Source organism: Panthera tigris, chromosome D2 (assembly GCF_018350195.1).
Source record: "Panthera tigris isolate Pti1 chromosome D2, P.tigris_Pti1_mat1.1, whole genome shotgun sequence".
Classification (NCBI taxonomy): Eukaryota; Metazoa; Chordata; class Mammalia; order Carnivora; family Felidae; genus Panthera; species Panthera tigris.
This window is the reverse complement of record NC_056670.1, coordinates 39,027,989-39,051,828: the sequence shown is the minus strand read 5'-3', so window position 1 is coordinate 39,051,828 and position 23,840 is coordinate 39,027,989. Positions and strand designations below refer to the sequence as shown.

Below are 23,840 nucleotides of genomic sequence, written 5' to 3'. Positions count from 1 at the left end.
CTCGGTTTTTGTCTGCAAACCTTCAGACGTACCTCACCAGGAGCATCTCTATCCCCCCCAGCATAGAGGTGCCCTCTGCTCTGTGCCCCCACCCCCCGCCCCCCACCACTGGAGCCCCCTGTTCCTGTCCGGGTGGGCTTCTCCAGCATGCACTAAGCTTTCCTCATCCACCAGCTACTGTGTTAAGTCACGGCATTTCCCTATTTATTCCCCACCGCACTCCACTGAGTTTCACGGAGAAAACCTGAGGCCCAGAGGGTTAGGGATGTGACCGAGGGCACCTGTCTGGGAAGTGGCGCCCCGGGTCTCCTGAGTGTGCTCTCTCCATCACCACGTGCTGCCGCCCAGGGCCTCGTCTGCCCTCCCTGCGTGGGAGTCAGCTGCAGTCAGACCGTCGTGAGGGGGGCACTGCGGTCATCGTTGTTCAGTGACTGAATAACCGAAGTCAGAGGAAGTGAGTGAATGAGGGGTTTGGTCTGCAGAGAGACGAGCCAAGCCTTTAAGTGGGTGTAAATGGGCACATTTCCCTCTCACACGTTGTGTGAGGAGAATTCACAGATGGAATTTTTATTAGAAGACTGTCGGAGCAGAAGGAAGGCCCTGCAAAGGCAGTCCTGAGGGTTGGTGAGGGCAGGGGCGGGACTTCCTGCTCCAAGCAGGCCGCGGGGAAAGGAATCCGCTCTGGAGAGACATCCGGGTCCAGGCTGAGGGGACAGCCACGTGAGGAGGCTTTGAGACGGGCTGGTCCCGGGTGCCAGGAAGGGCAGAAGAGCAGCAGAGACCTCGGATGTGGCGGAGAGGAGAAAGTCAAAGTCACCGTCTTGTCTGAGACAGTCTGTGACGTGAGCAGTCACTACATGGGCCGTTCTGCGACATATTTTTCCTAGAACATCACCCACATTTTGTCAGAACACAAAAAGGCACGAGAAACATCGGAATGCTTGCCTGAGAGGGGAGGTGGTGAAGGACTGGGCTTTACTGGCACCAGAGGTCGAATAGTGAGAGCAAGGAGAAGCCACTTTTGGGCCACAAAGCCCTCAAGTGTCATAGTGTCGTGGAAACGTGGCAGTGGTGAATTTGGGGTGGGGAGGGGCGACCAGTGGGTAGAAGGAAGGCAGGACAGTGTAGTGTTCTTGGAAGCCAAGTGAGGATGGTGGGTTTGGGACCAGGGAGGGCTCACCCGTGTGAAACACTGATGGGGTCGATGACAAGAGGCCTGGAGGGTCTGCAGACATCACCCTGTGGAGGTGGGTGGTGGCTGGGAAAAGGAAGGAGAGTCATTAGGAAGATGTAAATATGGCCGTATTCCCCACCTCAACTGTAAGCCTTTGGTACCCCTAATACATTCTGAATAAAGTTTAGAGTACTAACTAAGCTGTACTGCCCTACGTGCCTGCCCAGTGTCCGTCTGTCTGCTCTTGTTCTGGACTCCACTCCTCACCACCACACTCCAAGCTCCCTAGCTGGTATGGCTTCCCCAAACAGGCCCAGCTCCGTCTTGCCTCAGGCCCTTTGCACATGCCATTCTTTTATGATACTCTTCTGTCTTCGAATGGATGCTCTGTCTCATCCCGTAGGTTTCAGATGAAACTTCTGTCTTTCTGAAAAGCCCCTTCCTTGATAACCTCCCATCTGTACTCCCATTTTTAGTTTCTTGTTCAGTGTTTAACACAATGTGCAAATATGTGTTTCCTTCTTTAACCTCCTTGGGGCCCACCCCCCCTCATGACTCCTTCCATACCTACCACCCTTCCTTCTCTTCCCATAGTGGTTCCTCTGAGTCCTTCCAACCTCAAGAAAGACACTCCAGAAAGACACTCTCAGGGCACCTGGGTGGCTCAGCCAGTTAAACATCCAACCTCGGCTCTGATCATGATCTCATGGTTTGTGAGTTTGAGCCCCGCATCGGGCTCTGTGCTCACGGCTCGGAACCTAGAGCCTGCTTCGGATTCTGTGTCTCCCTCTCTCTCTGCCCCTCCCCCGCTCATGCTCTGTCTCTTCCTCATAAATAAACATTAAAAAAAAAGACACTCTCAAACATCCTCCATAAATTATGCCCAACACCATCTTTATCTGCCGCTGGGCTATGAAAAGCTATGATTCTTTATGGATGTTAGTGCTTGATTGTTCATGCCTGTTGTCCCCATAGGACTCAGAATTGTTGGGGTCTTACCTTGTCCGCTCTGTTTGCCATTTCATACCTGGGTCCTGTGCAGGGCTTGGCCCAGGGTAGGTGTTCAATGTGATCATAGCAGAGAATGGATTCTAGATGTGTCCATCGCTCCTGCCCCCTGAGCTCCCCTTAGCAAAGAGGTTTTGTAAGAGATGAGGTTCCTACTTGCCCTCCGGCAGGGTCCGTGCCAGGCTCAGGTGCCCAGAGATAGAAATTACAATCATTCAACAGAATTTTTTCAAAGCATTCCTTATAAGAGTATAGCTCTGTGACTGTGACGACTTCTACAACAGTCGCTCGGCATTTTAACATTTTGACACTAGATGTGGACGTGGGATGAAAACAAGATGACAAACCCCATTTCCCACGGAGATGCCAGAGGAAGGTGACATCAGGCGGGAGGCACTCGGGACATTCCTGTGGCAGGTATGGAGGATGGGGAGGAGGGAGCTTGGTCCGAAAGGTGTTTTGGAGTCGACAAAGGATGGAGGAGTGAGGAAATGAGAATTAGAAAGAATTAGCATCTCAGCAGTGGTAGGTTGGGGTGAGAGGCTTGGGGTGGGAACTTTAGAGGAAATTTCTGCCTGTGACAAATTCCCCAGAGTAGGCGTGACCCAGGCATAGTGTAAGAAGCAGTGGACATGACAGCCAAGGTATAGAAACAACCTAAGTGTTCATCAACAGACGACTGGATAAAGAAGATGGGGTACAGATGTGCAACGGGAATATTATTGAGCCATGAGAAAGGACATCCTACCATTTGCAACAATTGGGATGAATCTTGAGGGCATTATGCTAAGATAAGCCGGGCAGAGAGAGACAAATGCTCTACGATATCACTTTATGTGGAATCTTAAAAAAACAAACCCACAGACACAGAACAGTCGCTACCAGGGGTTGTGGGGTGAGGGAAAAGGGGAGATCTTAGTCACATGGGACAAACTTCCAGTTAAAAAATGAATAAGTTCCAGGGATCTATTGTGCAGCACGATGGTTATAGCTGGTGATACTGTATCATGTACTTGGAAGTGGCTAAGAGACTAAATCTTAAGTGTTGTCAACACAATCACGGAAACGGTAATTATGGATGTGTTAGAGGCGTCAATCATTTTGCAGTACGTAAGTGTATCAAATCAGCATGTTGCCCCCCTTAAACTTACACAATGATACCTGTCAATTATATCTGAATAAAGCTAGGGGGCAGGGGAAACGCAGTGTGACAGACACCTGGTCCCTGGGCTGTGAGGTCTTCTGCCTTCTTACCATGACACCTTCATGAGAGATTTAGAAGAAATAAGGAAAAGGCCCTGCGTTCCGGGTTTGGTTCATGGAGCCCCAGATGCAGAAAAATGTGAACAATTCACCATGGGAAATGGGAGACTTCACAGCCCCAACATCTGCATCAAGGAGGGTAGTGGACGTCCCCTAACAGAAGGAGGCTGCATTGGACCCATGTGATGTGGCTCTCACAGGACAGTATGAAACTCAGAAGTTGCAAAGGAAATAAACTCGCCAAATCTGATTTCATAAAAATGAAACTTCCCGTGTACTGGAGAAAAAACGCGAAGGCAAAAGAAGGGACGAATGAAGAACTGTTTGCAATTTCCATTTAATGGAATCAGATCAATGAGACGCAGCAGAATGCCCGGAGTAAATGGAAAAAGTACAAGGACAGGGGTACACAGATGGAAGGAAAGGGATGGGACAAACCACAAGAAATGAAAACTCCTCAACTACCCGTCTCAAGAAATACACACTTTAAAAAATGCAATATTGTATTTTGGCAAACAGATGGCTGAACATTAAAAAGTTCTTAAAATCCAGAGCTGGCAATGAGGTAAGAGAGTGGGCATTCCCAAATACAGGTGACTTGGAATGAACTTTCTGGATGGAACTATGGTTCTTTGTTCTGAAAATTTAGGGGCCCCTGGGTGGCTCAGTCGGTTAAGTGTCCAATTGCGGCTCAGGTCATGATGTCATGGTTCGTGAGTTCAAGTCCCGTGTTGGTCTCTGTGCTGACAGCTCAGATCCTGGAGCCTGCTTCGGATTCTGTGTCTCCCTCTTCCTCTGCCCCTCCCCCCCCCTCTCAAAAATAAATAAACATTAAAAAAATTTAAATGTCATGTTTGCCTGGTTTGGGTCAGAGGTTCCATCAAGATAGAGTGGGTCAGGTGTCATGCCCCGGCCTGAGGAGGGCAGGAGGTGAGGCCAGTGTGTGCCGAATCGAGGTAAAGAGGTGGAGGGGAGACTCTTGGGAAAGCTCAGGTCTGTTCTTGGCCACAGAAAAGCGGGGCTCCCCTCTTTTTGCCAAGGTTGAAGGGGCTCCCTCTGGGGTGTTTGCAGGAGCCCCCACGGGATGGCCCCGGGAAGCAGGGGCTGCAAATGCAGAGGCAATCATGGCAGCCTGAGAGGCCCATTGAGATCCCCAGGTTACAGAGCAGGAAGCTGAGGCCCAGGCAGGCGAGGCCACTTCTGAGGAGCCCCATTCAGGAAAGGGCAGACCTTGTCCCAGGGCAGGACGGGGACCTCAGGCGTGGCCGGCACGATTCCCTTCTACTTCACTGAGGGAAGCAGCTGGATTGAGCCCCACTCGGCACTGGGCCTCGCCGGCTGCTCCCGAGGGACGGTTCCCAGGGTTGTGACGATCCCGAGGTCCAGCCTCCCCTTCAGTTATGAGCTGCGCTTGTTCTCTAGCAGCAGGACCAGCCTCGGGACCCCAGCAGAGTGTGAGCAGGGGCGGGGCAGAGAGAGAGGGAGACACAGAATCTGAAGCAGGTTCCAGGCTCCGAGCTGTCAGCACAGAGCCCGATGTGGGGCTCGAACTCACGAACCGCGAGATCATGACCTGAGCCGGAGTCGGACGCCCAACCGCCTGAGCCACCCAGGCGCCCCTCATGTCCCATTTCTAACTTTCTGAGCTGCACGTTGGGTCCAGTGGCTTCTAGATCCAAACTTTACTCAAGAGGGAGCTGTAAAAGTTCCACGTGGTTGGAACTTGTGTTTTTCAGTTTTTTCACTTGTGTCTAGAATAATCTCTGTCATTTGTACTTTTTCAAAAGAGTTTGAGGTTTTCATTGCAGGCCAAAGTGGTGAACTTTTATGTTGTCACCTGACGTTATCAGGATGTAGATTTTCATTTATTTCAATATGTTAAATATTTTTAAATTACAGAATGTATTTATATTTTACATTCTGTAATTTAGGTATTTCTATGGACACGAATTTTAAGCTTTCCTTAGGAGCGGCTGGCAAGAGAGGAGAAAAGTGCAATAGCAAATTATGGCTTTGTCTTTCCTTCCTGCCTGCCTTCCTGCCTTCCTGTCTTTCTGCCTTCCTGCCTTCTTCCTTCCCTTCCTCTTTTCCTTCCTTCTTGCCTTCCGGAGACAGTTTGTGGAGCACTGAGCCCCCTGCGGAGGCCGCCGGGGACACGGACCGAGGAGCCCAGCGGTGACGTGTGGGTAGGTGCTCACCACATGGCCAGTGAGAGGAAGGGCTTTCCAGGCAGAGGGAACAGTGTGGGCACAGGATGAGGTGGGTCCACTGGGGCCATATACGGGGCGGGTTTGAGGGTGTGTGACTTTATTGTTGCTGTTCCCCCCCCACCCCGTAATGATGGTCTGCCCTGGTTGCCAGGTTCAGGGGTGGCTCTGGTGGAAGTCCTGTCTTCTCACTCTTGTGGCCCAGCCGGCCGTGGGGGCCACAGGGACTCTTCATCAGCCCCGGAACTGGGCTATTAGAGCAGTGGACCCGGGAGATGCTGTGGAGCTTTGTGGCAGGAGAACTTTATGATGTGAGACTAAATCTTGGTATCCATGGATTTCCGTGGGAGATGGCGGGGGGTGTTGTAGTAGGTGCCCCGCTAAGAGTTCTCTTGTTTTTGACAGACTTGTTCTACCAGTGAAAGAAAGACATTGTGTACAGAGGGACGAGGAACATGCCCATAGCAGTTCCGCATGAGTTCCAGAAAAATGTTTTGCCCTAGAAGAAGATGAGAGCCCAGAAGTACCTGGTGTCCTGGACATGTCCCAAATAGGCCAGAGCTACCAAAAGTGATTCAAAGATCTTGAAGAAAAGTGGAAAGAACTCTTTCTTCTTGTAAGAGTCAGATTCCGTCTCTTGCGCTGAAAACTCATGATGGTTTGGCTCGGAGAGCAGGAGGCTGAGAGAAACCACATCACCTCCAGACAGGAGGTGCGGACTTGAGACCAAGAACACCTTGGGAGCACCTGCTCCCTGTCACTTAGTCCTCTTTTGGCTGCCAAGCGGTCCCCTGGCCCCTGTCCTTCCTCCATTCCTGAAGGCTGTGTTTCCGGTGAGCTCACATGTGGAGGTCATGGCAGAAGGGTGTTTTCTTCCATGCCTTGCCTCCAGGAACCCTGAGGGAATCCCGGAGCTGGCTTCCCACTGATGCAGGTTGTCGAGCAAGATAGTCAAGAGAGAATTCTTGAGACATTGCACGGTGCAAAAATATGCCTTTTATAACACAGGGACAGGACCCGTGGGCAGAAAGAGCTGCACTGGGCTGGTGAGGAGTGACTGATGATAAACTTTTTTGTTAGCAGGTGTTAGGGATGATGTACGTCTCTAAGGAATTTCTGGGTGCTGAAACGAGGGTCTATGGGACCTTGGAGGTCTGGCTGTTGTCAAGATAAGGTTGCCTTTAGTGTCTAAAGAAACATCAACACTAAGGCAGCCGTGAGGTCCTTAAGAATGTCATGTTCTGCACACCTCAGGGATTTATCAATGGGCTGCAAGTTGTAAGCTTTAATTTCAGCTGCCTTTCTCTTGACTTTGTTCTCCTCCTCACCACGAGGGGTCGCCATCCTCCTCGCCCTCCCTCAGGGGCTTCCCGGGACACCTTCATCCAGAAAATGGAAATGAGTTACCTCCTGGCTTCCCTGGGCCCGCAACACGAGTCTGCTGGTGCAAACCCCGAGTCACCATGAAATCTCTTTCTTTTGTTCAAATGCGGTTTTAAAAAAAATTATCTGTATCTGTTTTTATTTTTTTTTAACTCTTGGGGCATCTGGGTGGCTCAGTCAATTAAGAGTACGGCTCTTGATTTCGGCTCAGGTCACGATCTCACACTTCATGAGATCGAGCCCCATGTCGGGGTCTAGGCTGGCAGTGCAGAGCCTGCTTGGGATTCTCTCTTTCTCGCTCTCTGCCTTTCCCCCACTCACACACATGCTCTCACACCCTCTCAAAATAAATAAGTGAACATTAAAAAAAAAAAAAAAAAAAAAAAAAGAATGGCCGGACCCTGCTGACTGCATGGAAGGCACGTGTGTGGAGTGAGGGGCCCAGGGGTGCTCCTGGTGGTCTGGGTCCAGCAGGGCTACTGCCTTCTTGATATCGGGGCCCTGGGCCAGGGTTGAACTGAGCTCAGCTACTCAAGGCAATAGAAGGTAAGTACAGGCTGGGATTCTCAGCTCTGTTCAGGTGGAGAGGCATCTGGGCCATTGGGGCCCTCAGTCTTTTCATTGAGACTGAAGAGCCTGCCCCAGTGTCACCACCACCTGTATAATGCATATGCCAGGGACGTTGGGGGCAGCCTGTGCCAAGCTCTGGGGCGTCTATAGCCTCGGGACTGGGGGTTGGGTGTGAGTTGCTATGCCCGGCAGCCCGGCTGAGCCAGGATTAAGCGTGTCCAGGGCTGGATGCAGGTTATGGCCAAAGCAAAGCTGGAGCCTCTGGGTGATACAGTAAGCAGTCCTGGGACCCGAGGCTTGGACAAGATCCACCGTGCAGAGTGATAGTCCTGGCAGAGGCTGTCCAGGGCTTAATCCACGGCTGTGGGTATTGTGGGCAGAGAATGCACTGGGTTCTTCAGGGACACCATGCTTAAGATGCTCTGGGGTCAGCTGGAACAATGTTTGAACCAGGTTCTAGAACCTCCAGGCCATGCCACTTGCGGTAAGTTATGGCAGGTCACTGGGCCCTCTTCCTCCCCTTATAAGGGAGTAAAGACAGACCCTCTCCTGCCAGAGAGTCGATGTAAAGGGTCCAGCTAGCGTCTGGTACCTGGCGGTTGCTCAGGAAACAGCAGCAGTTGACGTTAGGCTTCTCCAGGGACAGAGTACTGAGTCAGCTTCTGTGGACAAATAGAGGTGGGACAATTAGCCAGGAGAACCCTGACACGGAGAGGCAACTCAGGGCAAATTATCTGGATCTATCAGACTAGGACATGAGAAAAGCGGGGGAAGCGGGGGAGGATTCTCAGGGATATAGCCTGGGAGAGTCAGAGCATTAAACTGTGTCTCCTGGTCTCTCACGGCACCTGAACAAAGTAGCCCTCTGTGAGGGTGGAATGAATGAACAGAGAGGGTGGGTGATGAGTGACGTTTGTCTGACCGTCCTTTCCATTGGCTGCAGTTCTTCATGCAGCCACCAGAGGGCAGAGCTGACTTGCACATACCCTGTGGGCTGGCAAACAGGCTTCCTGTTGGGAGTTCTGAGTGCTCCATGGGGGATGACGAGCCTCAGGGCTCAGGGACCTCCCTCCTTCACCATGGAACAAGAGGCCATTCAGAGCCCCTGAGAGGTCAGGACTCCCTCCCCAATATTCCATCTCTCTAGAACAGGACAGTCCAGATGAGACAGATATTCATATATCAGTCTGACCAGATCTCTCGGGGCTTTGGTGTGCCTGTGCCCCGTCTTTGCCCAGGGAGTGCTCCCCATTTCTTCTTTGTTAGGAAAGTACTTTTCTCAGGGGTGAAGGATCATGCGCGTGAATCCTATCCCACGCAGGGCTTGCAACCAGGGTCTCTCGGCCAGGAGGTGTCTTTATGCCCATTTTAAAGGTATAAAAACTGAGTCCCATTGCAAGGTCATCGTTATCAATGAGACCAGAGCCCCAGTTGAGCGTGGGGTGGAATTCATCGTGTGTGTGCATTCTCCACGCGCCCCCTCCCCACCCCACCTTGGTGTGATAATGGCCGATGACCTTGATGGGAGATGGGGAAGGATGGCCGGGCACTCAGGGGCAGGGAGAAGAGGCGGCTGGCATCAGGCTCTGCTGAACTGGGAAAGGTGATGGCTGGGTCTAAAATACTTCTTCCTCTTACTGGGGGAGGGCTGCAGGGTTGGAAAGCAATCCTTGCATGAAGCCCCCAGGACCCTGCCGTTTGAGGACACAAGCCCATGTCCCCACTGCGGCCTAGCCTGTCATTCATGGAGCTCTATAATCCCCTGTTCAGGATTGACCTGTCCACCTTGACCACAGTGGGCATGTAGGTGGCCGTGGGCCCCGGGACACATCCACTGAGGCGACCGAGGCTCTCTACTCCTCCCGAGCAAGAGGGAGACTCCGAGGGAGCCGGTGGCATCCTTTTCTCCAGGGCTGGTGGCCCCTCCCTGGGGAATTGGCCATTTTACACACACACACACACACACACACACACACAACCCGACCCAGACACTCCTGTACTGACACAGGCAGAGACACACGTGGACAAACACACAGTTGATATGACATGTGTGTTCCCCACGCAACCCCTAACTCCCCAGACACAAAAGTCACACAGACACCCACAGACATGTCCTCAGGACATGGCTTAGGGACAGTGCTGCTGAATTGCCTGGACAAGGCTTCTCGGTGGAAGCACACGTGGCTAGTGGTCGATGTCCCTGCAGTAGTCCCCAGCCATCGTTGTCCTGAAGGCCCACGCTGAAAGTCCCTCCAGGCCTGGCCCCCAGCCTCGGGCAGTGTGGGGCCCAGGGCCCAGTGCGTCCCCTCAGGTCTCAGGTGGGAGCACAGCCACGTAGCTCGGAATTAGAGTCCCGGCTCTAGCAGAGACCAGGCCTGCCCTCGGTGTGCAGGGGGGGCTCAGTTCTCTGGCTCCGGCCACATGTGAAGCACAAATCCAGTTTTTTCTATTTATATTCTTGCTCATACTTTTTATATTAACACCATTCCCCAGAAAACCAAGATGTCTTCGCTTAAAGTTGCTTCGGGTAAGTGCTGATCAGAGGCTGGAGTCTTTGTTTGTTTGTAGAACCCCTGGGTCACTGACTGCCGGCTCTGGCCCCGACCCCAAGGCCCTCTGGCGTGACACACAGAATGGTCCCAGAAGATCCTCGTTAGGGATAATACAGACGCCAGGAAAGCCCTGCTTCCCCCCGGCGGAAGGTGAACCCTGAGCCGGTGTGTGGGTCCCTGACACCTTGTAGGTGCGGGGCAGATGTCCCCACAACGGTCCTTCTGCCAGGCCTCGGTGTGAATTACCACCCCTGTCTCCTCCAGAGCCTGCCCTGCCCTGTTCACCTGCCTCCTGAGTCCTTGCCCGTGTCCTGTTCTGCCGCCCCTTCCTCACCGTGGGCATTCGCACCCCGGCTGGTACCAGGCAGGCACTCGGGAAATACCGGTGAAGTCCATCTGGTCTAGGAGGAGGGGTGGCACGGGCCTGGGATGAGAATGGCGGAAATGGTCAAGCCTTCTCGAAATCCACTGTGTGGCCCTCGCTTGACTGTTTCCTACAGTTCCTTGAACTGCGAGTACAGCAAAAAGAGAGGTGATATCCTTGAAAGTAGGTCCTTGGGACGCGACCCCAAGGGTGTGGCCAGAGCAGCCATCTGTCACTGCGGCCAGCGGGCTCCGGAGGGTGGCAGTGGAGGAGGGGCCTCCGGCCGGGTGTCAGACCCACCACCGTGAACATCCTGGGTGGCGGCCAGGTGGGGCTGTGAGTCTCTGTCCTCATTGCCTCCTTTCTCTCTTCACCTCACGGGGGAAAGGGGGCTTTGCCGGGGGGGACACACGGTGCTGACGCTGCTGGTGGCCAGAGAGAAGCCGTGCCTGAGAGATGCCCTCCTTCAGGCCTCCGATGCAGGCCTCCGACGGCGCGTTGGTGCTCCCAGGATGAAGAGTCCGGGGGATGAGGGAGAGCCAGACAAGGGGACGGGGAGAGCGAGAGGCACTGGCCAGAGGGCAGGAGGTGTGAGGAGTCTGTGCCCAGGAGTGAGGTGAGGGCAGAGCTTCCAGGGAAGGGGGCACGGCCCGACGTGAGGTGATGCCGAAGGCCCGCGATGGCAGGCAGAGGCATGGCCCCCTGATTCGTCCCCAGGAGGTCTCGGGTGAACCGGATAGAGGCAGAGTAATTTAAAATAAGCATGTAAGGGCGCCTGGGTGGCTCAGTCGGTTGAGCGTCCGACTTCGGCTCAGGTCACGATCTCACGGTTTGTGGGTTCAAGCCCCGCATCAGGCTCTGTGCTGACCTCTTGCTCAGAGCCTGGAGCCTGCTTCAGATTCTGTGTCTCCTTCTCTCTCTGCCCCTACCCCACTCATGCTTTGTCTCACTCTGTTTCTCAAAAATAAATAAATGTTTAAAAAAATTAAAAAAAAATTTTTTTTCACATTTATTTATTTTTGAGACAGAGAGAGACAGAGCATGAACGGGGGAGGGTCAGAGAGAGAGAGGGAGACACAGAATCTGAAACAGGTTCCAGGGTCTGCGCTGTCAGCACAGAGCCCGACGCAGGGCTTGAACTCACGGACCGCAAGATCATGCCCTGAGCTGAAGTCGGATGCATAACTGACTGAGCCACCCAGGTGCCCCCCCAAAAAATTTTTTTTCTTAAATAAGCATGTAGAAGGGCGCCTGGGTGGCTCAGTCGGTTAAGCGTCTGACTTTGGCTCGGGTCATGATCTCATGGTTCATGAGTTCAAGCCCCGCGTCACAGAGCGTCCAGCTCTGTGCTGACAGCTTAGAGCCTGGAGCCTGCTTCGGATTCTGTGTCTCCCTCTCTCTCGAGCCCCCTGCCCCCCACTCGTATTCTGTCTGTCTCTCTCCATCTCTAAAAAATAAATAAAACATTATTTTTTAAATGAATAAAAGTAAAATAAGCATGAATCCGATTGTTCTCATATCTGACATAGTAAACTCAGTTCTCCTTCTGAATAAAATCCAAGCTCCCCCCCTGTACTGGCCAGTGCCCATCTCTCTCTCTGCCTTCATTCTGGGTTCTTCTTCCCCTCTCCCACCACACCCCAGCCACCTTGGTCTTCTTTTGTTTCCCCAACAGGCCATGCTTATTCCTGTTCTAGGTCCTTTGCATATATCATTCTTTTTCTTTCTTTCTTTCTTTCTTTCTTTCTTTCTTTCTTTCTTTCTATTAATTTAGAGAGAATTCTAAGCAGGCTCCATGCTCAGCACAGAGCCCAATATGGAGCTTGATCCCATGGCCCTGGGATCATGACCTGAGCTGAAATCAAGTTGGCTGCTTAACGGACTGAGGCAGCCAGGCGCCCCTCACATGCCGTTGTTTTTTGCCAGGGATGCTCTTGCGCTCCATTCAAATGGCCACCTGCCTCTCGCCCCGCAGGCTTCAGCTGAAGTGTCACCTGTTCTGAGGGGACTCCTTTCCAGACACCCCTCCTAAAGTGGGTCCCCTAATGCTATCTTCTTCCTCCGGACACTTAGCTTCCTCCTGTGTGGCCCACACACGTGTCGCATATCCGCCCGCTTAGCCTGCCCACAGCCGCCCCTCCCAAGACCCAGGCCTCTTTGCATGGGGCCCCTCGCCCTTCCAAGTCAGCCTAAAGTCACTTCTTAGACAGATCTTGAACACACTAATATATTAAGCCCAGTCCCATCTCTTGCTGTTGACACAGTAGGGGTTTCCTTTCCAGCAGTTACAAAGGGTGGAATTCGTACGGGGCAGCCTGTGTCCGTGTGTACCCTGCCCTCTCCAAGGGACCCCAAGCGTGCCCCTTTCTGTCCACTGCAGATGACGGTATTCAGTGCCAGACCTGGATCCCACGAGGGGCTCAGTTCATCATTTAGAAGGAAAGAGTCAATCATCAGCATTTCTCCCTGTCTCTCTCTGTCTCTCTGTCTCTGTCTGGGTCTGGGTCTCTCTCTCTCCCTCTTTCAGCAGCAGACCCCTCTTGGCTGTGTGTCCTGGGGGATGATAAGGACTCTTTATCGCATGCTGAATCAGGACACGCCCACAGAGGTGGATCACACCCAAGCTTCTACAGGTAGAGTTTGCCAGATACAACACAGGATGCCCAATTAAACGGAAACGTCAGATAAACACAAATAATTTCTTAGTCTAAGTCCCAAATGTTGCATGTGACACACTTATATTAAAAAGTTATATGTTTCCAGGGTGCCTGGGTGGCTCAGGTGGTTAAGCATTTGACTTCAGCTCAGGTCACGATCTCACGGTTCGTGGGTTCGAGCCACGCGTTGGGCTCTGTGCTGACAGCTCGGAGCCTGGAGCCTGCTTCAGATTCTGTGTTTCCCTCTCTCTCCACCCCTCCCCTGTTCATGCTCTGTCTCTCTCTGTCTCTCAAAAATAAATAAATGTTTAAAAAAATGTTGTCACCACAAAAAAGAAATGGCGAATATGTGAGGGATGAAGGTGTTAACCCAAGCTACAGGGGCAATCATTTCACAATATGTGAGTTTCTCAACACCTAAGCTCGCACAGGGTTATATGTCAAGTATATTCCAATAAAGGCCAAAAAAAAAAAAAAAAAAAAAAAAAGAGCCTAAAACATGATGTGCTTCTCCAGAGTTCAGAAGGCACACAAAATTGTATTAAAAATGCTGATGGTGGAGAGGAGGATGAAAGGCTATGCTGACAGAGTGTGAAGAAAAAAAAACAAGTAATGTGAATTTTTAAACAAATTGGACTTTTTAGGTAATAGAAATAGATTCATTTGTCACGTAAATTATTTTTTTAAATGAAATGACATTTATTGCCAAGGCACCAATGTGTGTGTGTGTGTGTGTGTGTGTGTGTGTGTGTGATGTGTTGACGATCTCGGGAAACAATAGCCTGAATTCTCTTTTCCTTCATGTTGTTGAGCTGTCCCCTGGATTCCTGAGATTAGACCTTGACTATATGGTTAGCTAGTAAATTAGCTTCTCGATCTCTTTGTCTGTAGGTACAAGCAACATAAGCCCATCCCCCTGACTGTGAGAATATTATGGCAGAGGATTTAAAATGGATGAAAAGAGAGGTGGGTAATAAATAACGCTGCGCGGGTGCCCCAGGAAATTCAGGAAACCTCCTTCAGCCTCAGCTGACTTAATTCTCAAGTGAGGATTTACTTCCTGTAGATCTCAGAGACTTTTTGTGATGATCCAAACTGACCGCTAGGGGGCGCCTGGGTGGCTCAGTTAGTAAGCTTCCGACTTTGGCTCAGGTCACGTTACGACGGTTCCCCTTGAGTTCAAACCCCGTATCAGACTCTCTGCTGTCCGTGCAGAGCCTGCCTTTGGATCCTCTGTCTCCCAATCTCTCTGCTCCTCCTCCACTCATGCTGTCTCTCTCTCTCTCTCAAAAATAAGTAAAACATTAAAAAAAAAAAATAAACAGACCTAGAAAATTCACAAAACCTCCTTCAGCCTCAGCTGAAGGAATTCTCAAGTGAGGATTTACTTCTGTACATCTCAGAGAGCTTTAGGGATGGATGATCCAAAATGATAGCTGGCTCCAGGCAGCCCTACGGACTCCTTACTCAACTAGAACCCAGGCAGCGGGAGAGGACGGGGTGGTGAGGAGTTTCCTGAGCAGTAATTCAGTAGAGGTGTCACATTTGCTTGGAAGTGCTCGCCCAGACCTCAGGGGTTGGCCCATCCTTCCGGAAGTGTTCACTTTCTGGCTCCAACCACGGTGAGTGAGGAGATGACCGCACGGGAAGGTGTCCTGTCACGGGGAGGACAGGGTGGAGTGAAGGTGGCTTCGTATGGGCCGCCAGGCCCCGGCAGGGTGAAGAGAGTGTCCTCACAAAGAGGGTGTCCCGGAACAGGGCTCAGAACCAAGAGAAACAAATGTGTTTTAAGGGGGAGGACAGTTTGGGTGATGACCTCATTATTAGCAACGTGCTGGCACATTCTCTGTAAATCATGTTTTTAAATTCTCTACGGATAACACACCCCCCTATCACCTGTATCCTGAGGTGACAGCCTCCCCATCCTCCTCCGTCTGGCCTGTGTTTGGTGTGCCTCAAGCATGAATCAACGCTGAGATGAATACATACGTGAAATAAAAAGGGCAAGTTTGAGGAGAAGTGGGATCTTTATGCAGTACTGGAGTGGTTTCCACAAAAGGGGTATTAGTGCAAAAGAGAGACAGAGCTAACGGTATGGGGGGAAAGTCTGGCCCACACCGTCTTAACCACATGATCCGAGTGACGTCGTCGTTACTGAGCTGAGTTGAAACCGGGGCACTGGCTAGAACACAGCATCGTTTTCGGATGTTCCTGCCGGTGTTGCAGGACCTGACTCTAATCCTGAGGCAATACATCAGAAAAACAGAAACCGAGAGACATCCTCAACTAACCTGTTATCACCAAAAAGTGTCAAGGTCCTGGAAGTTAAGGAAAGACTTTGGCACTGTTTCAGATTTCAGGAGATGAGACATGAATACTCAATGGAACACGCAATCTCAAACTGGAACCTTTTGCCATAAAGGACACTACTGGGGTGCATTTGGCAAATTTTGTGCAGGGCCTGAAGGTTACGTGGAGTTATGGTATCAGTGTTAATTTTTCTTTTCCTTCTTCCCTCCCTCCCTTCCTCGTTTCTTCCCTCCCTCCCTCCCTTCCTCCTTGCCTCCCTTCCTCCCTCCCTCCCTCCCTTCTTCCCTTCCTCCCTCCCTCCCTCCCTCCTTCCCTCCCTTCTTCCCTCCCTCCCTCCCTCCCTCCCTCCCTCCCTTCCTCCCTCCCTCCCTCCCTTCTTCCCTTCCTCCCTCTCTCCCTTCCTTCCTCCCTCCCTCCCCCCCTCCCTTCCTCCCTTCTTCCCTTCCTCCCTCCCTTCCTCCCTTCTTCCCTTCCTCCCTTCCTCTCTCCTTTCCTCCCTCCCTCCCTTCCTCCCTTCTTCCCTTCCTCCCTCCCTTCCTTCCTTCTTCCCTTCCTCCCTGCCTCTCTCCCTCCCTCCCTGCTTCCCTTCTTCCCTTCCTCCCTCCCTTCCCTCCTTCTTCCCTTCCTCCCTCCCTCCCTTCCTCCCTTCCTCCCTTCTTCTCTCCCTCCCTCCCTTCCTCCCTCCCTCCCTTCCTCCCTCCTTCCCTTCCTCCCTCCCTTCCTCCCTTCTTCCCTTCCTCCCTTCCTTCTCCCTTCTTCCCTTCATCCCTCTCTTCCTCCCTTCTTCCCTTCCTCCCTTCTTCCCTTCCTCCCTTCCTCTCTCCCTTCCTCCCTCCCTCCCTTCCTCCCTTCTTCCCTTCCTCCCTTCTTCCCTTCCTCCCTCTCTCCCTTCCTCCCTCCCTCCCTTCCTCCCTTCTTCCCTTCCTCCCTCTCTCCCTCCCTCCCTCCCTCCCTTCCTCTCTCCCTTCCTCCCTCCCTCCCTTCCTCCCTCCCTCCCTTCCTTCCTTCTTCCCTCCCTCCCTCCCTTCCTTCCTTCTTCCCTTCCTCCCTCCCTCCCTCCCTTCCTCCCTTCTTCCCTTCCTCCCTCTCTCCCTTCCTCCCTCCCTCCCTTCCTCCCTTCTTCCCTTCCTCCCTCCCTTCCTCCCTCCCTCCCTTCCTCTCTCCCTTCCTCCCTCCCTCCCTTCCTCCCTCCCTCCCTCCCTTCCTTCCTTCTTCCCTTCCTCCCTCCCTCCCTCCCTTCCTCCCTTCCTCCCTTCTTCTCTCCCTTCCTCCCTCCCTCCCTTTCTCCCTTCTTCCCTTCCTTCCTCCCTTCCTCCCTTCTTCCCTTCCTCCCTGCCTCTCTCCCTTCCTTCCTCCCTCCCTGCCTCCCTTCTTCCCTCCCTCCCTCCCTTCTCCCTTCTTCCCTTCATCCCTCTCTTCCTCCCTTCTTCCCTTCCTCCCTTCCTCCCTTCTTCCCTTCCTCCTTCCCTCCCTTCCTCCCTTCCTCCCTCCCTTCCTCCCTTCTTCTCTCTCTGCCCCTCTCTCTTTTTTTGTGGCAGAAAGGCATTCAGAACGCTCCAGACAGGAGAGAAATCATGATCAAAGAGACACAGGAAAAGCACCCCCAGTTCTGGGAACTTGGAGCATTCAGAAAGTTGCAGAAGGGGAAGGGTCAGGGCCCAGGTAATGAGACGAAGAATGAGGTAACGACGGATCATTTTATGAGACTTTCGGATGCCACATTTCAAAATATCAGCATCAAGCGGCACAAATGACTTAAAGGATGAAATAATATTTAAATATTTTAAAAACAGTATTTGCATCCGTGTGGATTTCTTGACCTTGATGACTACATCGAGGTTGTAGAGGCAAACCTGTCCGTGTGAAAGACAAATTAAAGACCGGGATGACGGAGTGTCCTGTTGGCAACCTGGTCTCATGGGCTCAGGAAAAAAAAAAAAAAAAATAGTACTGTGCCTGCAGTTTTTCTGTAAGCTTGCTATTGCGACAAAATAATAATTTAAGAAAGCAAATCAAGGCTCAAAGAGTTATATAACACGACCAAGGCCACGTGGATAAAGTTATATAACACGACCAAGGCCACATGGATGATACGTGGCTGGCCCAAACTGCAACGCAGGTGCGTCTGACTTGTAAGTCCCTGATGTGGCCCTGGACAGCCCCGCTGCCTCCCCCAAGTCCTTCTATTTCTACCCAACAAGACCTCTGTTCCTGTTCCTTCACCTGCAGAACAGTCGTCCCTCACCCAAACCGCGTTGAGGTCCTCCCGACGGAACTGTTTTCCCCTACCCAGCCCTGTGCTGGCTCCAGCTCCCCCATCCCGCCAGCTGGCACCCACGGTGGGACCCACAGCAGGCAGCTGCAGGGCTCCGGGGGAGCTCTGGCTGTTCTCGCACTCTTCCCAAAGACCCCGAGATTTCTCAAACCGCTTACAAGAAAGCACGGTGATTTTTTCTTGCCTTGGCTCCCCACTGTCAGCACCCCTACAGGTAGAGATTCCCTGCTGATCGGGTGCCTTGAATCGGGGATCTCGTCACTTACGGCTTCATATGCTCCTCTGTCACTTAATCTCCATTGCAGCTTACCAGACATCACCCGTGGCCAAAACCAGAAACTGCTGCTCTCCTGTGACTTCCAGGCACGGCCCTGCCTCCCCACAGCTGAGCCTGCCAGGACAGAGGAAAGGGGAACATGGAAAGGGTTTTCCTGCGACTCCGATCCACGTGCCCACTGACTTAGCCACGGGCTCCAGAAGCAGGAGCTGTGAGGCTGGGGTGGGGAGTAGGGGATGTGTATGGGCCGCTCGGTGGTGAGGCGTGTCCCATGACATACACTTTGTCCTAGTTCCACCTGACCACCCTCTTCTTAAGCCATGGCCTCTGTACTGCCTGGAACCAAATGGCCCCCTCCCAAGAGCTGAAGAGGCTCTGGAACCGGAATGGCCCCGGGAAGGAGTCACATGGAGACATTCCCGTAGATCTTCGCTCCCCTGGGAAAAGAGTACAACCCTGGTATGTCGTCTCCTGCTGGTGGGCATCTGGGGGATGGTGGTGGTGGTTCTACGAATGTGTCACCAGCCAGGACGGGGCCGAGGCCCAGGAGGGAGAAGCCTCCCTTTGCTGCGTGCCCCCGCCGGTGCCTATGTAAGTGTTCTCCCCTTTCACTGCTGGGGAAGTCAGAGTCCCACCCCATGAGACATTTCCCTGCTTACGGGCCTGGAGTTTCTCTTTAGCCGGTTTTCTAAGTGCCCCTCCAGCCTGAGTGCCCTGAGAGGGAATGTTGCTGTGTAAACAAGATGGCCGCTTCCTGACTGGCCCTTCCCCAAATAGAGGCCCTTGTGACAGGAGCCTCTCTGGGGTGGAGAGGAAGCCTGGTAGCCTGCATCCATATAAATGGTGCTGCCCACCTCTCCACTCTGACCTGAAGGCAGAGATCCCCGTGGGCTCTGTTGGATGGGTAAGTTTAGCCCCATCCCGTCTTACCCAGTGCACGGGTTACAGGCCATGAGAGCCAGCCCAGCAATCACAAACACAACTAAGGGTCAGCCTGGGAAGAAGGGGGCCTCCGCATGCACCACGGGGAGGTGTTCCCAGAATCATAACTATGGATGCAGGAAGATGGGCTTGAGAATATCCTTATACTCCGCCATGCTCCTCGGCCAGATCCACTGTCCCTGGAAACTCCCTGCCAGTGAGGGAGAGGACAGCCTGCCAAGGAGAAGGGGACTCCCCAGCAGCGGGGGGGGGGGGGGGGGGGGGGCGGGATGTCCTATCATCGACACTGGTCATCTATTGTTTATCCTCAGGAACATGGCCCCTGAGACCCCGCAAGAGGGTAGCTGAGAGTATAGGAACAGAGGGAGTGAACCCCAAAGCCTGAGAGGGACAGGTCAGGATTGTCTCCAGGGCGCAGAAGTTTTAGCAGAAGTCAGGACAGGTGACACGAGTTCCTGCGGTCACACAGCGAGGTATGACCAGAGATTGCATTAGACGCCAGGCCCCCTGACAGCCCAGGCCCTCCCCACCAGCCCAGGTGCCACACGGCCTCCAGCCCGAGAGGTGAGGCATGAGACTGCAGAGGAGGCCGGGGGTTTCCAAGGATAGTTGGGGTCTTTCTCAAAGTCCTGTCTGTACCTGCCCGAGCCCTCGGGCCTGGCCCTGTGCCTGAAACAAAGCCCAGCAAGGGGGAAACCTTTGCAGATGCTTCAGATGGGCCGGTGGCCCTTTCTTTCCGCAGGAGGAACCACTGCAACAGAAGCCATGTTGCTGTCTTCTTTGGTCCTCACTCTGGCCTTGCTGATGGCTTCCGGCATGGAGTACAAGGTGAAGGAGGTCTGTATCGGAAATCCTGGCATCCCCGGCACTCCTGGATCCCACGGCCTGCCGGGCAGAGATGGGAGAGACGGCATCAAAGGAGACCCTGGGCCTCCAGGTACTGAGTGAGAGGCCCGAGCCTCAGCCGAGGGACAATGACCTGCCTTCAGGAGGCCCACCCGTCCAGGGCTCTGGGCTGGTCCAACGGTCGGCCGGATGGTGGGCGCGGTGGGCGGTCCCTGGGGGGCCTTAGACTAGAGCAGCCCTGGAGAGTCTACCCTCAGAGTGCCCATGAGGTGACAGGTGAGTCAGCTCGGCTGATAAGGGAGGTCACTTCACATCAGCCCCAGCCCAGCTGTGGGTGGTGGATACGACAGATCAGTGTCCCCTTCTCTTTCCAGGCCCGATGGGCCCGCCTGGAGGAACACCAGCCTACTCCGGGCCTAATGGGCTGACCGGAGCCCCTGGCGTCGCTGGAGAGCGTGGAGTACAGGGGGAGCCTGGCGAGAGAGGCCCTCCAGGTGAGCGGGCCGCATCCACACAGGCACCGCGCCCACGTGACCAGCCACATGCGGGATGATGGGGATCAGACAGAACCGTGGAGGTCCCCGAAAGTCATGGCGCTCAACCTAAGTGAGAGAAGATGAGGCCGGGGAGAGGAGCCGGAGATGCCTCAGTAGTGCGCCACAGGGAGGGACTGTGGGTGCCGAGGGCGCTCCACACATCGGGATGGGCAGGGCGTCAGGGGTGGGGTGGGGACAGCATGGGAGGCAGGGAAGGCACTTCCTAGGGCTGAGGCACTGGGGGGCACTGTGAAAGGTGTAGGGAGCTAGGTGGGGTCCAGGCAGATGAGGTGAATGGGAGCCCCCCACACAGAGCGGAACTGCAAAGCTCAGAGCGGTGACCAAGGTCAATCAGGAGGCTGCAGAAAGAGCCAGGTTTGCTTTTGGTGGAGGGTGAGGGAAGGGAGCTTGCGTCCAAACCGGAAAAATCCTTAGGAGTGGGCAGACAGAGCCATTAAAGGACAGGCAGGAAAGACGCGCAGGGAGGGGTCCAGCAGGTGCAGGGCTGCGTCAAAGGATGCAGGGCGTGTGGACACATACTCCAGGGCCTGAGTGGTGGGGACGGACAAGCAAAGGGCAGAATGCCAGGCTTGCAGCTGGCAGCATGCTTGCTTGGCGGCTAGTGGGGGGGTGTTTGTTGGCTCGCCCTCATCTTGGGTGGGAATCTCTTGACAGGGCTTCCAGCTTCTCTAGATGAGGAGCTCCAAACCACACTCCGTGACTTGAGACATCAGATCCAGCAGGCCATGGGAGGTAAGGGGGCTCCCCAGGGCCTCTAGCACAGAGGGTCTCCCATAAGTTCCTCTGCTGCCCAGCATCAGGCTCCAGAACCTAGAGCCTTTTTTTAAGTTTATTTATTTATTTTGAGAGAGAGAGGGACAGAGAGAGGATGCATGAGCAAGCAGGGAAGAGGCAGAGAGAGAGAGGGAGAGAGAGAGAATCCCAAGCAGGCTCCATGTTGCCAGTGCAGAGCCCAACTCGGGGCTCGATCCCACGAGCTGTGAGATCATGACCTGAGCCAAAATCAAGAGCTGGACGCTTAACAGAATGAACCACCCAGGTGCCCCCAGACCCTAGAGACTTGACAGACAGGTCTTGGGGGAAAAGAATGAAACTTTCCCTTTCCTGATGTCTTTGAATGACTCAGAAAGCCAGAGGTAGACACAGATCAGTTCCCTATGTCAGGGGAGTGCAAGGTCTCTGCCTATGTTGCTTTCTGTCGAGCCCCAGGAAAACGCAGTTGTTAAATGGGTGGAAAATAAGTAGGTGTTAAATGGGTGAACAAATGAATGGGATGATGAGAGCATGGAGGGGAATTTGGGAAGACTAGGGTTGGTAGAGAGAGGAGAGGCAGAGAGGGCGTGAAAGCCGAGAGCCCGAGTGAGGGAAGGGACTTAGATCTAGAGCGGTCTGTGGCCTGACTCGGTTCTTCTGCTCCAGTCCTAAGTTTGCAGGAGTCCATGCTGGTAGTGGGAGAAAAGGTCTTCTCCACCAATGGGCAGTCGGTTAATTTTGATGTCATTAGAGAGTCATGTGCCAGAGCAGGTGGCCGCATTGCTGTCCCCACGAGCCCAGAAGAGAACGAAGCCATCGCCAGCATCGTGAAGAAGCACAACACTTACGCCTACCTGGGCCTGGAGGAGGGCCCCAGCCCTGGAGACTTCTGCTACCTGGATGGGGCCCCCGTGAATTACACCAACTGGTACCCAGGAGAGCCCAGGGGTGGGGGCAAAGAGAAGTGCGTGGAGATGTACACAGATGGGCAGTGGAATAACAAAAACTGCCTGCAGTACCGCCTGGCCATCTGTGAGTTTTGAGCGGGCGCCCAGGCCACAGGGTAGATAGGGCCCTGCCTTGCCTTTCGGCCTCCATCCTGAAGATGCACCTGATCTCTGAGATGCTCCTTTTCAACAAAATTGTATTTGTGGCTGTTAGGGCGGGAGGCATTCTTAGCCACTCCACTCCCCCGACAGGCCCTGAATCCCCACCCACATCATGAATCAGTCTGACACTCCCCCTGAGCCTTTCCCGGTAATGCAATCTGGGCCCCGCTCCTAACTTTGCCCTTTGGAAGAGACGGAGACTTCCTTCTTCCTCTTCTTGTCCAGTCCCTTCATTTCTAGATGGCAACAGTGAGGCCCCGGGATGGAAGTTCCCTCCAAAATCACACAGAAGGTGGCTGCTTCCTGGCTTCCCCGACTCTTAACTCTGCAGACTACCACCTGCCCAGCCCCATCAAGATTTAGCAGTTCGGGTCAAGCATAATGATAGAGACAGGTGGAATTCTGGGGAATTCCAAATGCGGGAGCTAAGGACCCGTTTGGGATTATCCGGTCTCTGTCTCCGTGAGGTCAGAGGGCAAGGTGGTGTCCCAGCGTGGTGGAGGCCAACCTAACCCTGGCGATTGGCACGGATTATCCACTTCCTTGAGTCTTGGGTTGCCTGCTCAACTCCCTGACCTAAAAGCAGCCAGTTTACATCACTAGGGAAGATCTCGTCCCTGACCCCAGACATAATCCACGCTCCTTCCTGCCGATGGACATATCCCCACACCGTTTTGGGTCTCCGTAAGTTGCTCGCACCATCCACGCCACGAGCTATTTATCGAGCACGTAAATAGCGTATGTGCCGAGCCTGGGTACCCAGAAACTTGCCAAGCACTTCTAATACACCTTTTGGAGTATGATTTCATCTTTACCCAACACCATAGGCCCAGCCTTATTTTCCCCATTTTTATACAAGGACGCTGAAACTTAGAGAAGTTAAGTGTTTTGAGTTTTATTACTTGGGGCAAGTGGCAGAGGCTGGACTCACACCTATCTACCTGGACCTGAGGTTTATGCTCACAACCACGTCACCTCTTGCCGGACAGAGGCGATTTCCGTGTAATAAATCATGACTGCGTTAACGTGAGTTTTCATTGCTTTGGTTTCAAGAAATAACACGTTCCCGGGTGCTTGGGTGGCTCAGTCATTAAGCATCTTACTTCAGCTCGGGTCATGATCCCACGGTTGGTGACTTAGAGTCCCTCACTGGGTGTGCTCGAGCCCTTAATTGGGTGAACATGAACCCCATTTCAGATGAGCCCTGCTTCTCTCTCTCTCCTTCCTTCTCTCTCTCTGCCCCTCACTCACCTGTGCCCTCTCTCTCTCTCAAAAAAAAAAGAAAGAAAGAAAGAAAGAGAGAGAGAGAGAGAGAAAGAAAGAAAGAAAAGAAAGAAAAGAAAGAAAGAAAGAAAGAAAGAAAGAAAGAAAGAAAGAAAAGAAAAAGAAACAACACATTTCTGAATTTTTGTAAATCAAATGAACTCTGGTTCCAAGCCCCCACTTGCCTGAAAAATGGACCGCTGGGGTCTCAGGTAAATGCCTTCTTTGTTGGATGGGAGAGGTGACCTGCTTCCAACTGGTGCAGCTGTATGTTGTACACACATATGGTACGAGCGTATGGTGAGCTACAAAAAACACCTGGAAGAACAT

General features: G+C 53.1%; 1 protein-coding gene across 1 annotated transcript; it reads left to right on the top strand.

Annotated features, from left to right (window-relative positions):
- Positions 1-18,847: 18,847 nt before the first annotated feature.
- On the top strand, positions 18,848-23,272 carry LOC102967093 (pulmonary surfactant-associated protein A-like). Its single transcript, XM_007095607.3, has 5 exons — positions 18,848-18,944; positions 19,725-19,919; positions 20,203-20,322; positions 21,040-21,117; positions 21,805-23,272. The coding sequence occupies exons 1-5, from the start codon at positions 18,941-18,943 to the stop codon at positions 22,179-22,181; spliced, it is 774 nt and encodes a 257-aa protein (XP_007095669.3). The 5' UTR covers positions 18,848-18,940; the 3' UTR covers positions 22,182-23,272.
- Positions 23,273-23,840: the final 568 nt, after the last annotated feature.